We start from the raw sequence: 14554 nt of genomic DNA, 5'->3' as shown, positions 1-14554 counted from the left end.
CACATTAAATATCTTGATAAAATATAATGGTAAAATACTTCAAGTGAGGCATCTCAAAAACCTACATATACCATTTTCATGTAGAAAGTGGCATCCTGCTTTTAAAAAATGTCCTTGACCGTAGATATATGGATTAACACTTAATGAATTGAATAACTATATCCAATTAAGATGAGGCGAGTATAAATGGTGCTGCCACTCCTAGGTTTATAAGGGACACAGCAATAATAGATCATTACTATTATTTATTTTCATTATTATTTCTGTCTGGCTAGTTTGTCAGCTAAATACCTTTCTGTTTTATACTCCGTGAACATTTCTAGGACAAATTTCAGTGAAGTATTTTTCAAGCTTTAAGCTGAATGTGATAGCATAGACACAGATAAATACTGTAAAGAGTCTCAAACAAAGTGATGTATTTCCAAAACGTAATCACATCTATAATGATATGCATAAAAAAATAAATTCTAGTGGATTCCTACATGTGGTGAAATCTTGTGCTAAGTTTGCAACAATATTGTTCTTTTTTAAAGCTATATGTTGTATGTACTGAGGCCAGTATTAAACTCTGTTTCAGGCACCATGGCTGTTGGATTGAGGCCAGTGATTTTGCTGCTTTTGCTGCTCTGCTGTTGGCAACTTGCCTCAAGTAAAGAAGGAAAATCCACAAAGAAAGGAAAAAAAGGAAAGCAAGTTGTCTGTCCATCGTGAGTAACATACAGTTGTCATATATATATATATATATATATTTGGTGTCACGGTTCGATATTTTTTCGATACAAAAAAATGTTCATGCCTTTTTAATTTGTCATTTATTAAAATTATAAATATATATTTTAACTCAAAAGTACAGTTTTTAAATTTAATGTTGCTGAAACAACAAAGTAATAAAAAAAATAAATCTATCTGATCGAGAAATCACTGATCTTTGGAAAAGAGAGTTTATTACAGAGAAATGGCTCTTTCCAAAATAAAAGCTATACTATACGCTTCTTCAGGGCTATATTCTCAGCAGCATATTAAACATATCAGGTCCCCATAAGGAGAATCATGTGCTAACGGCTGTCTAAATTACTCTGTAAAGTTTGTAGCATGCATGCTTGTTGTTTTTGTCTGCTTCCACTTGTCTTTGCACTAGGATGATGTCAGAGTAAATGTGCAGTCATATTCGTTGTGTTCCCACTAGTGCTGTCAGCGTTAATCTGAAATGACGTTAACGCCACAACTAGGGTTGCCAACCGTCCCTTAAAAAACCGAATCGTCCCGTATTTAGAAACAAAAGTACACGTCCCGTATTGAGCTAATAAGGGACGCACTTTGTCCCGTAATACAGTGAGAATCAAAAGTAGTCTATAAATGTTTATGGAATTAACGCTTTGTTTGAAATCATAATTCCCAGCCCCTCTCCTGCTTTGTGACCAATGAGCTGACACCACACTTATGACAATTTGAGTATGACAATTCAGATTACCGCTCATCTCATTGGTCGAGGAAAGGTCGCTTACGGAGAAAATACCGGAAGACAACAGATGACCACAACAAGAAGCATGGCCAACAGGGAAACAAACGCCGACACTGCGGTGCAAGTCTCGGACGACAGTACACCTAAAGCTGAGCAGACACTGTGCGATTTTTTCAGTCACGTTATTCAGCTCCTGCTCAAACTGCACGATTGACTCGCAGAGGTTAGAAGTTGGTCGGTCACGATGCAGGGTCTCACACTATACCGCCTGATGCTCTGATGCGACCTGAGTGCTCACACTGTGCCTCCATAAAATGAAGGTTATAACAGAAATTATGTCGCTCGCTCGCGCTCTCTCTCTGTCTTTCACAGACACGCACACCACCACCATCAACTTTGCTAAATTGCTAATGAAAAACATTGATCAGGCAGCTGTGATTAAGCAGCAATGTAAATCCAACTATTTTCACGGTTGTTGTGGTCGTGATAATTTTGTGATGCCACATCGAAAAGGCTCGGATGAGCTTTCCAAAGTTCTACAAGTTGTGCCTCCATCGCTTGTGTCCAGATCACAGGCCGCACAGCCGTGCTGCTTCGTCTTTTTCACCGACGTTTACGTGTTTGCCCGTGAGCAGTGTGAGCGGCTGTGGTGACACCCTCACGAGCGATTGATGATCGGGAGCTGGTCGTGAGGTGTTAATCGCTTCTCGTTACCCCATGTATACTACAAGATGCACGATCAGTGGCATGTCTAGAAAATTTTTGTTGGGGGGGCCAGGTAGGGGCACAGATTTGGAGAAGGGTGGCAGATGTAATTGGCAGATAATGTTAAAAACAATTCTACCAACCGTTAACCATAATTCAATAACCCTGTAAACCTAATAACCGAATGCGCTTTTAACTCTTATTAGAATGAGATTTTAACCACTACGGTGCAAAGTTTTTAGATACTGCGTTGATAAAGTACAAGAGATACAATCAGTCAGTGTTTACTCAGCATTCAAGGACATCAATATTTGCATAGTATTTTTACTGACATGTAGTGCACATATGTTTTGGGCAAAAACATTTTTGAATATTAAAATATGAACATTTTTGACATACAATTGGCAAATTAGCCAATGCCTGTTAAAAAAAAAGAAGATAATCTTCTCACAAACTGGTGTTTGATTTTGAAACAGGAAAAAAGTGGGGAAACAAATGAAAAGACTAACATTTGAATAAAACCTGAAAGCAAGTAAATACTTTCTATGCTGCGTTATGGTAAACTTTGGTAATATTGATAAAGAACAACACTGGCTGATGATGAAATCCAGTCAGCTGGCATGGTGACACTGCCAGTATTAACCTGCAGGGCTGGACTGGGACAGAAAATTGGGCATTTTGACTACAGACCGGCCCACCAGGTATTAAAGCCATAAAGCCTTTGAATGAAAACAAACACTGTTGTGACAGTGATGTACACTGTCTTTTTGGTATATGTATGATTTCTATACATTTTATGTCAGATAAAAACTTTGGTTGTACGATTTAGATAATTATTTAATAAAAGCGAGATATTTTAAATGAGAATAAAAAAGAAAAGTATTTCTTTGTGCCCCCCTCTCCCTGTTAATGCCCTACCTGCCCCCCTGGCAACACTTTGCTAGACCCGCCCCTGCACAGTTACCAGCTGTCAGCTACTTAGAAAGGGATCCTGGTGTTATTTGTCTCTCAGAAACAGTTCATAACTTCCCTTCAACTCATTCATGTCACCTAAAAGGTAAACCTGTTTCTCCATCACCTGTTCAGCTCTGATGATTCAGTAAGGACATCGCCTGGTTTCATCTTCATGTTTCCCTCTCACCACATATCCAAACCGACATCATGACCAGCAGCTTTACAGCTGTGGCTCCAGCAAACATCAGCTGATACTAGAAAGTAATATTAAATAAATTCTAACAACAGCTGATCAAGCTTAAACGTGCTGCTGTTGTTTAGCGCGACATCCGCTGGTTTCCTCTTTCATGGCGCAAAGTGGGCGATAAACAAACAAGAGAGACGATCAGCTGATCATTGATCAGTTTCATGATTGAAGTAGCAATAGAAGAGGCAGCTGTAAAGACAGAATAACTCCAGCTTTGTGTCTTTTTCCATCCTAGCTGAAGTACGGGACAAACTGCGTCTCTTCTCAGCTCAATACGAAACGCGTAATATTTTCTCTGAATGAGGGACCATTCCATTTTTTAAGGAGCTGTTGGCAACTCTACTAACTAACCTTATGAATAAAATAAAGTTCACTATCAGTAACATCATAGCAACTGAACAGCTGTATAGAAACTCCTCATGCTAGCTCACGCAGTATGAGGTATTGTAACTGACTGTAAAAAGTCAGCACAATGAAAATAAACTGCACCTAAACTTGGTTTATATCTGACCCAGATAGACTGCAGGTCATAACTTCTTACCTGAAGTTCAGTTCACCTGACACTTGGACCGGCGGCTGCCTCGGGTCTCTCCTCCTGCCTCACCTTCCCTCATCCACCTGTTGCCTCTGTGGAAGCTCCGCCATAGCCACCACCAAACAACTGAGTTATTTTTACACATCGGCCAGCATGTGGCCAATCCACCACTTCTCATTGTTCATGCCGTTACAAAAAAAATAAATAAATGGTAAATGGCCTGTACTTGTATAGCGCTTTTCTAGTCCCTAAGGACCCCAAAGCGCTTTACACATCCAGTCATCCACCCATTCACACACTGGTGACGGCAAGCTACATTGTAGCCACAGCCACCCTGGGGCGCACTGACAGAGGCGAGGCTGCCGGACACTGGTGCCACCGGGCCCTCTGACCACCACCAGTAGGCAACGGGTGAAGTGTCTTGCCCAAGGACACAACGACCGAGACTGTCCGAGCCGGGGCTCGAACCGGCAACCTTCCGATTACAAGGCGAACTATTCAATTCAATTCAATTCAATTTTATTTATATAGCGCCAAATCACAACAAAAGTCGCCTCAAGGCGCTTCATAGATACAGAGAAAAACCCAACAATCATATGACCCCCTATGAGCAAGCACTTTGGCGACAGTGGGAAGGAAAAACTCCCTTTTAACAGGAAGAAACCTCCGGCAGAACCAGGCTCAGGGAGGGGCGGCCATCTGCTGCGACCGGTTGGGGTGAGAGAAGGAAGACAGGATAAAGACATGCTGTGGAAGAGAGACAGAGGTTAATAACAGATATGATTCAATGCAGAGAGGTCTATTAATACATAGTGAGTGAGAAAGGTGACTGGAAAGGAAAAACTCAATGCATCATGGGAATCCCCCGGCAGCCTACATCTATTGCAGCATAACAAAGGGAGGATTCAGGGTCACCTGGTCCAGCCCTAACTATATGCTTTAGAAAAAAGGAAAGTTTTAAGCCTAATCTTAAAAGTAGAGATAGTGTCTGTCTCCCGAATCCAAACTGGAAGCTGGTTCCACAGAAGAGGGGCCTGAAAACTGAAGGCTCTCCCTCCCATTCTACTTTTAAATACTCTAGGAACAACAAGTAGGCCTGCAGAGCGAGAGCGGAGCGCTCTAATAGGGTGATATGGTACTACAAGGTCATTAAGATAAGATGGGGCCTGATTATTTAAGACCTTGTATGTGAGGAGCAGGATTTTGAATTCAATTCTGGATTTAACAGGAAGCCAATGAAGGGAAGCCAAAACAGGAGAAATATGCTCTCTCTTTCTAGTCCCTGTCAGGACTCTTGCTGCAGCATTTTGGATTAGCTGAAGGCTTTTCAGTGAGTTTTTTGGACATCCTGATAATAATGAATTACAGTAGTCCAGCCTGGAAGTAATAAATGCATGAACTAGTTTTTCAGCATCACTCTGAGACAGGATATTTCTAATTTTAGAGATGTTGCGCAAATGGAAGAAAGCAGTCTTACATATTTGTTTAATATGTGCGTTGAAGGACATGTCCTGGTCAAAAATGACTCCAAGGTTCCTCACCGCGTTACTGGAGGCCAAGGTAATGCCATCCAGAGTAAGAATCTGATTAGATACCATATTTCTAAGATTTTCAGGGCCGAGTACAATAACCTCAGTTTTATCTGAATTAAGAAGCAGAAAGTTAGCGGCCATCCAGGTCTTTATGTCTTTAAGACATTCCTGCAGTTTAACTAATTGGTGTGTGTTATCTGGCTTCATGGACAGATAGAGCTGGGTGTCATCTGCATAGCAGTGAAAATGTATGCTATGTCTTCTAATGATACTGCCTAAGGGAAGCATGTATAATGTAAACAGAATTGGTCCTAGCACTGAACCCTGTGGAACTCCATAATTAACCTCAGTGTGTGAAGAGGACTCTCCATTTACATGCACGAATTGGAGTCTATTAGATAGATATGATACAAACCACTGCAGCGCAGTACTTGTAATACCTACAGCATGTTCTAATCGCTCTAATAGGATATTATGATCAACAGTATCGAACGCTGCACTGAGGTCTAGCAGGACAAGCACAGAGATGAGTCCACTGTCAGAGGCCATAAGAAGATCATTTGTAACCTTCACTAAAGCTGTTTCTGTGCTGTGCTGAGCTCTGAAACCTGACTGAAACTCTTCAAATAAACCATTCCTCTGCAGATGATCTGTTAGCTGTTTGACAACTACTCTTTCAAGGATTTTTGATATGAAAGGAAGGTTGGAGATTGGCCTATAATTAGCAATTATTAGAACTCCCAACTCTTGAGCCACGATCGCCCCTAATAAGTCATCAGCCCACCATGCAAACGTCCGATGGCTAGTCCAGCTATGTTAACTTGTTAATCTTTCGCCGAAAAAATGTTTTCTGCGGTGCCGTCTTTCGTGCTTGGCTCTCCTACCTTTGCTAACATGATGCGCATATTGCAGAAGCCGGTGCTGCATTCAGTTACCCTCGGATATCTGAGCTTCACTGTGAAACCATAATCGTACATTTGATAATTCATTAAATTTTATTGTTTTAGCTTCGGGGTGGCACCTGGGGTGGCCAGTCTGGTTGGGGGGGTGGCCTGTGCCCCCCCAGGCCACCCCGCTGGACACGCCACTGTGCACGATGAAGGCCAAAATTGGGCCAATCACCAAATCGGTCGCACGACTCAAAAATCATCTCAAAATGGGCCAGAATTAAGCCCAGTAAGCCCAGCATTAGAGCAGCAATGTTTGTTCCCCTCAGAGAAAGAAAAATAGGCTGCAAAAGTACAGGGAGGAATGGGAAAAGGAAAACACCTGGCTGGGAAAGTGCACGATAACACCTATAAAGCGCACTGCACTGTGTGCCGGCGCACTTTTTCCATAGGCATGCTTCTAGTGGTGGGCACATGAAGAACATGAGGGGCGTGAAAGCTCGGGGAACCCTTAACCAATTTTTTGTCCACCAGGCACAAACTCCGAAGCACATACAAACTCCAAAACACGTAAAAACTCAGAAGCACATAAAAACTCAAAACAGTACAATGACAACAGAAGTACTCCAGGATGCTAGGGGCAGTGTTGAGCTTTTGTTACCTAGTGGCTACACAAGCCAGCAAGTACCAACGACCGGATCTGGTAATAACAGGTAAATAAACTTTTTTGTTTTTTATTATTTGACTATATATGAATGCTTGTGTATAAATACACAAACAATACACATATGCTTTCATGCTTTCAATTGTGTAATTTAAGTCATCTAGGTAGCTCTGCTTTGGAAGTTTGGAAGTTCAGTTCATGCTAGAAATGTGTTTTGGAGTTTGTACGTGTTTTGTCTCTAGGGGCCACCGCATATATTTATATATAAACATATATAAATATAGCTGGATAAACCCCCATAATACAAAGTAACACAGTACGACATGAAAAACAGTACAACGTAATGGAACACAGGCAAACTAAGGTAATGAGTGAAGTGGAAACAAACAAAAAAAACCCCCCAGAAATTAAAAGTCCAAAAACACAAACACAGGGTCATAGGACGTGACAAGTCTACGTGTACAGTAACTTGTTTATCATAAACACCATATGGGGCAGGGATAGCTCAGTAGGTAAAGTGGTCGCCCCATGATCGGAAGGTCGGCGGTTCGAATCCACTTAATGGCTACCCTGAGGTACCCCTGAGCAAGGTACCGTCCGGGCGCCTGCTTAGTGGGCTGCCCACTGCTTCACAGAGTGAATGGGTCAAATGCAGAGAAAAACAAGTAATTTCCCCATGGGGATCAATAAAGTATCCATTATTATTATTACTGATTAACGTAAATATTTTTTTAAGATTTCTAAAATCCTATGTTTGTTATGTGATCTAAAATCTTACTTATAGCCACTTATAGCAACTAATAATATAATCACTTATTTGTCAGTATTGCCATTCATATATTTTAAGTTTGATGCTTTGTATATACCAGTGTCCTACATTTTGTTTCTGAACAGAGCCCATCAGTGACTTAACATTGCTAATCTGTAACAGTGAAAAAATGAAAGAAAATCTGTATGCCCATGCTAGGAGCAGAGACCATGCAATTCAATACGGCAAGTAATTCAGTATTTAGCTCAAATCAAGACTTTTTCATAAGAGAAACTGTAGAAATGAAATGTGTGTCTCTGGTTCTACCATGATGTATACAGTGACAACAGAAATCCAATAAAGCTGTAAAGCTCCATTAAGCAAAGTTTAGCATTCATTTAAAAAAATGAAATGTACGGATCCTAACACTCAACACTGAACTCAAAACCTTATAAAGATCTCTAAATTCATTGTTCTGACTTATAAGTCCAGCGTGTTAAATCCTAGTCCTTAGCAACTAGCAACTGTTGGCTAATACTCAAGTCCTGTTCCTTACATATAGTTTAAAACATTTTCAAGGCCCATATCCTCATTGGGATTTCTTTGTTCCAATTAGCCACAATCTAAACAAACAATAGGAGTGAAATTTTCCTTCAGTCTTCTATAACTAGATAGCAGAGGTGGTAAACGTACAGAAACGTAGTAGAAGTATGGATATACGAGTGTTAAAAATTACTACAGTAAACGTTGAAATACTCAGTTCAATTCAATTATATTTATACAGTGCTAAATCACAACAACAGTCACCTCAAAGCGCTTTATATTGTAAGGTAGACCCAACAATAATATATACCAGGGGTCAGCAACCTTTAACACTGAAAGAGCCATTTGGACCTGGTTTCCACGCAAAAGAAAACACTGGGAGCCGCAAATACTTTTTGACATCTAAAATGAAGATAACACTGTATATATTGTTTTTTACCTTTATGCTTTGTTTGAACAACTAACGTGTGTTGCTTATGAAATCCATGAAGTGCTACAGAGAAAATTAACATTTTATTTATGTAATTAACACATTTTGAACTCTTTAAGAAATATAACGAAAGGAAAGACACCAACATGAATTAAAATGATCCATGTAGCAAACAAAAACTGTATATGTATATATATATATACATATATATATACATATACACACACACGTGTATATGTATATATATATATATTTTTTTTATTTTTACACATATACATACATGCATATATATATATATATATATATATATATAAAAAACACCCAGCACGCCCCTGCGGGCGGTTTATCCTTCAAGCTCGGGTCCTCTACCAGAGGCCTGGGAGCTTGAGGGTCCTGCGCAGTATCTTAGCTGTTCCCAGGACTGCGCTCTTCTGGACAGAGATCTCCGATGTTGTTCCTGGGATCTGCTGGAGCCACTCGCCTAGCTTGGGAGTCACCGCACCTAGTGCTCCGATTACCACGGGGACCACCGTTACCTTCACCCTCCACATCCTCTCGAGCTCTTCTCTGAGCCCTTGGTATTTCTCCAGCTTCTCGTGTTCCTTCTTCCTGATATTGCTGTCATTCGGAACCGCTACATCGATCACTACGGCCATCTTCTTCTGTTTGTCTACCACCACTATGTCCGGTTGGTTAGCCACCACCATTTTGTCCGTCTGTATCTGGAAGTCCCACAGGATCTTAGCTCGGTCATTCTCCACCACCCTTATATATATATATATATAATACACACAAGCCTAAGCAGATGTTCATTGGAGGTCTTATGATTATTGGGTTTTTCTCTGTATGTATTATTGTAGCATCTACCTTACTATATAAGGCACCTCGAGCTGACTGTTGTTGTGATTTCATGCTCTATGAATAAAATTTAATTGAATTGAGGTGAATTGAACTGAGTGAGTAGATCTGAGCAGATTTACAACATTAGGAAATTGCTGCGGTACTTTGTGCGAGACATATGATAAGAGAAACATTTAAATAAAAATAAAAAGTGCTAAGCAGGTTGATATATACATGAATGCAGGTGATGATCAGTGCAAAAATGGAACAGGTACAGAGAACACAATACAGGGTCATGTGTTTGAGCAAGTGGTGGGAACAGTCTTATGGTTATTGTTCATGAGTCCAACAGCAGAGGGGAAGAGACTGTTCGTATGGCAGGCAGGAGTTGGACCCAAAATGCAGGCACTCAGGCACGAGGTTTAAACACAAAGAACTCAGGGTACACAGGGTTTAAATACACTGGGAAGTAACGAGGGGAATGAGACACAGAAGGAGGGCACAGCTGGGAGAAATCAGGACTGACGAGACAAGCAAAGCAGGACGCATTCACATAAGACACGGACCTACAAAGTAAAACGGAAGTATCAAACACAGACGCGAACTTGACACGGTGGAGACAGCAACTAAAAAACACAGAGACATAAACCATAAGGCAGAGGACTCTAAGAACCGAAAGACACAGAGGGAAACTCAAACATGCAGACACAGACTTACACAGAACAGAGGGGACACAGAGAAACATGAAGGGCAAGGGATCGAAACTAGAAACCATAGAATAACTCACACAAGTACAATAATACAAAAATCACAAAGAATTAAACATGCTGGGTCAGGATACCCAGGACCCTGACAGCCTCAGGACATACATCCTCTGCTGGGCCTTCTTTATGACGGAGGGAATGGTGGGCTCCCACTTGAGGTCCTGGGTGATGATGGTACCCACAAAGCAGAATGTGTCCATAGTGGTGATGAGGGTGTCAGTCAGGATGATGGGGAGGAGTCGGGATGTTTGCTTCCTGAAGTCCACAATAATCTCCACTGTCTTCTCGGCATTCAGCACCAGGTTGTTGCGGCCTCACCAGGACACCCGAGTTCAGCCTCCATCCTGTAGGCAGACTCATCCCCGTCCGAGATGAGTCTGATAACTGTGGTGTCATCTGCAAACTTAATTATCTTGACAGGCTGGTGGTTGGAGGTGCACTAGTTGGTCTACAGGGAGAAAAGCAGAGGAGAAAGAACACAGCTCTGAGGGGAGCCGGTGCTGATTGTCTGGGAATCCGGGACATTCTTCCCCAGCCTCACATGTTGCTTCCTGTCTGTCAGGAAGTCAGTGATCCACCGGCAGATGGGATCAGGCATATTCCCTCGGAGAAGGTCTGGAATGATGGTGTTGAAGGCAGAAGCATCATCTGCAGACCTGTTTGCTCTGTATGCAAACTGCAGAGGGTCCAGGAGGGGGGCCTTGAGTGTCTTGAGATAGGAGAGAACCAGGCGCTCAAAAGACTTTATGACCAGAGCCACAGGTCTGTAGTCATTTAGACCAGTGATCCTTGGCTTCTTGGGGACAGGGACTATGGTGGAGGACTTGAAGCAGGCAGGCACATGACATGTCTGCAGTGAGGATTTGAAAATGCCAGAAAACACTGGGGGCAGCTCGTTTGCACAGTGTCTGAGAGTGGCAGGAGACACACCATCTGGGCTGGGAGCTTTACGAGCATTCAGGCTCTTAAACTGTTTCCTCACAGATACAGACAGACAACCTGTTGATGGCTAACCAACCGGACATAGTAGTGGTGGACAAGCAGAGGAAGACAGCCATAGTGATAGATGAACCACATCCAAGATCTCTTTCCAGAACAGCGCAGTCCTAGGAACAGCAGCAATACTGCGTAGGACTCTCAAGCTCCCAAGCCTCTGATATATATGTGTGAGTGTGTGAACAAACAACATGCTTTGGTTAGCATCATGGATGTTATTTCAGTACAGATATTATGTGAGTATGGCCAGTAGAAAGAACAGAACAGATATCTGCTTGTCTGTCTGTATTGGCATACAGTGCTTCAACAGCACCTAGCATAGGAGAAAAATTGGAACAGTCAGTGACCAGGGTGTGATGGGTCTGCACTGTTGTCTTGTCGTTTCCTGACTTCAGATTTCTACAAATCCTGAATCGAGAGCAAGTACTAATGATGTTTTTTCTGCAAACCTATCTGGGCTTTTGAGAGTATTCAGGTCCATGTTGTTTTGACTGCATCACAGGACCAGTGCTTCAACTCCACATCTGTATTTAGATTCATCACAATACTTAATGAATCTGCATCCAGGATTACTATTTCATTTTGTTTTCTGTTCTGATTCTGGTTGTGATCCCTAGCCAGTGCATTGCTTGCAGATATATTTATATGCTCACACGCTCACCTCGCAGTTGTCTCTGAGGTTAATGGTAGGGCAACCAGGGCCCTGGATTTTAACCTGAGAACCCTGTGGCATTCACATCTGAGTTTGAGGAACCCACACAGTGTCGACCCTTGCAGATGGAGTTGCAGCCTCTGCCTGACTTAAAATACCTGGTGTGAAGACAATATGAATCACCCACTGTTTTGCACAGATGGTCCTCTCTATGTAGGAGAGGTTTGCTAACATGCACGACCAAGAACATTTCTCAGCCTGTCTCAGCAAAGCCACCTGCGGCAGCAGGAACTGCAAGGTTATAGATGGCTTTCTAACTAATGCTGAACTGCCAGTTAACCCTTCAGATATGTTGGCCCAGTAGGAGGCCAACTATTGCAGCAGACTTGGAAGACTTGACAGAGGAGATGCAAAGTAGCCTGTCCAGATGCACTAGGGGCTCAAGAAGGGTCAGGTCCAGGGGGGCCTAGGATCTCCCTTCTTCTGCAAGGTATCAACTGGGTTGTGGCAGTTGACTCACCCCCTCTTCCACTCACTCAGAGCAGTTCATGTGCCAGGGCCCTTGCATGTGGTGGCAGACATGTTGAGAGGGGGCCTGAGTCCTCGAGAGTGGAGACTCTGTCCTCAGGTAGTCACTTTGGAAGGGCAGAGGTCAGCCTTTTTTCATCCAGGGAGTTGACACACTGCCATCTATTCTTCTCCCTGCAGAAAAACAATGTTCCACTCAGGTGGGACAGAGTTCTCAGTTCCAAAGAGCCCCTTCAAGAGCAGAGGGACCCCCATTCTAACCCTGCATTCTGTCAAAGACTCTATCTGACTTCAATTTATCTCAGTTTATGGAGCTACAGTCACTTCCCACTGGTGGACCAGGAGGTAGCTCACTGCCAGGATGCAGTATGCTCTGTCTGGGTTTTCACAGTGTATATCACATGCACTCAGACCATTAGGACAGGGGTGGCTGTAGCTCAGATGGCAGAGCAGGTCATCCACTAATTGGAATGTTGGTGGTTTAACCCCTGACTGTTTTTTTGTCTGGTAAATACTAACCCCAAGTTGCGTCACAATGCATTAATCAGAGTATGAATGTTAGCTAGAAAGCACTTAACCCTTTAGAGCCGGTCGGAGCGGGCATGCTCTGTTTTGCGTAACTATTTTTAAATCCCGGTAGCTCTGCAGCCACGTAAGCTAGCGCAATAATTTTTTTTGCATATGAAACCGGAGGAGTTGTACTTACATCTTATGCCATCAGCTTGTCCTAGGTCACAGTTTCCTTCCACATATAGCTTTGCAAAAACAGCATAAAAAGCACTTGCAGCAACAAAAACATAATATTCCAGAAACACGCTTTGCCGATCCGATCAGCTGTTCATAACACTTCCTACGTTGGAATAGACGTCAGCGCGAACTTTTGCATGTCCGCCATTACCTGCCCATAATGGGAGGTGATGTAATTTTCGCGGAAATGTAGTTTTTTTTACCATCAGGGCCTCAGGGCCTATACTGGTGTTTTTAAAAGTTATCTTTGACTTTATGACTTTCTGTGTCTTTTCTGGGAAGCTTAGGACTCATATTGCACTGCTGGAAATAGTTTATTTTGATGCATATGCTGCTTTTTTGCAAATTTGCAGTATAATATTTATTTTCGTTTTTCCTGCAGTATATAAAAATTGGTGTATTTCAAAAATAAAACTATGAAGACACTCAAAATAAATTTCCTGTGGTAGGAAACTATTTTGTGCAACTTTTTTGTATTTACAGTTTTGAGGGATAAGCCTCTCAAATTTCTCTAACTAGAAATATATGTTAAAAAAGCAAAAATGATTTTAAATTTTTTTGTAGTTTATTGCACTTTTTTGCAATTTATGTAATTACTATGCACTTAATGAATACATATTATTAAAATCTGGGCTATAATTGTTGTATTGATGTATAGCAACTTGAAATGCTCCCAAAAATGGCACCACACCATGTAAAAATATAATATAAGCTCTGGCGGACTTGGTTCTGTGGTAGGTCTTAAAGGGTTAAGCACAGAAAAAGTACTTGTCTGAATCGATGAGTGAACGTGTTATATGTAACTTTAAAATACTGAACCTGGTGGTCCTCAGCTTACAGATTACAAGGACACTGAATTAGCCGGAGCACTATCAGCCGCTGCCTGCTTGTGGCACCCCCAGAAGTATGAAGTCATATGTATCCATCAAGAAACCATCATTTCTAACACTTTTAGTATTTTAGATTTAAATTATTTTATTTACATTACTTTTATCTGTCATCTGCTCAAATCATATTAATTATTGTCCAATATCATCCTCTTTAACAGGCAGTTGTCTCCAGAAGATTTGGCACAGGTTCCAGCTAACTCTACCTCCAACATTTTGAATCGTCTGATGGTCAGTTATGACCCAAGAATAAGACCTAACTTTCAAGGTAAAGTTCCAGTGTATACAACCACCATGCAGAATTACATTTGTCTTTTCATCAAGTCAAAACACATTTCCCAAAATACATGCAAAGTCTGCACTCATGACTTTTGTTTAAAGACAGACTTTGGTTTAAATATGTTGAAATGGTCATGACACTGACATTCCTGAC

At 41.7% G+C, this 14554-nt stretch overlaps 1 protein-coding gene across 2 annotated transcripts in view; it reads left to right on the top strand.

Moving 5' to 3' along the window:
• The first annotated feature begins 582 nt into the window (after positions 1 to 582).
• LOC146629995 (glycine receptor subunit beta-like) overlaps positions 583 to 14554 on the top strand; it is a 72343-nt gene continuing 58371 nt past the window's right edge. For both annotated transcript variants that reach the window (XM_085356733.1, XM_085356734.1), the window contains exons 1-2: positions 583 to 707; positions 14283 to 14389. In XM_085356733.1, the coding sequence (XP_085212859.1) occupies positions 583 to 707; positions 14283 to 14389 (232 nt within the window). The remainder of the gene's footprint in view (positions 708 to 14282; positions 14390 to 14554) is intronic.

This window comes from Diplotaxodon limnothrissa, linkage group LG6 (genome assembly GCF_057381915.1).
Source record: "Diplotaxodon limnothrissa isolate DT_005_m linkage group LG6, D_limnothrissa_male_GT1.1, whole genome shotgun sequence".
Taxonomy (NCBI): domain Eukaryota; kingdom Metazoa; phylum Chordata; class Actinopteri; order Cichliformes; family Cichlidae; genus Diplotaxodon; species Diplotaxodon limnothrissa.
This window is presented reverse-complemented; position numbering and strand designations above follow the sequence as displayed.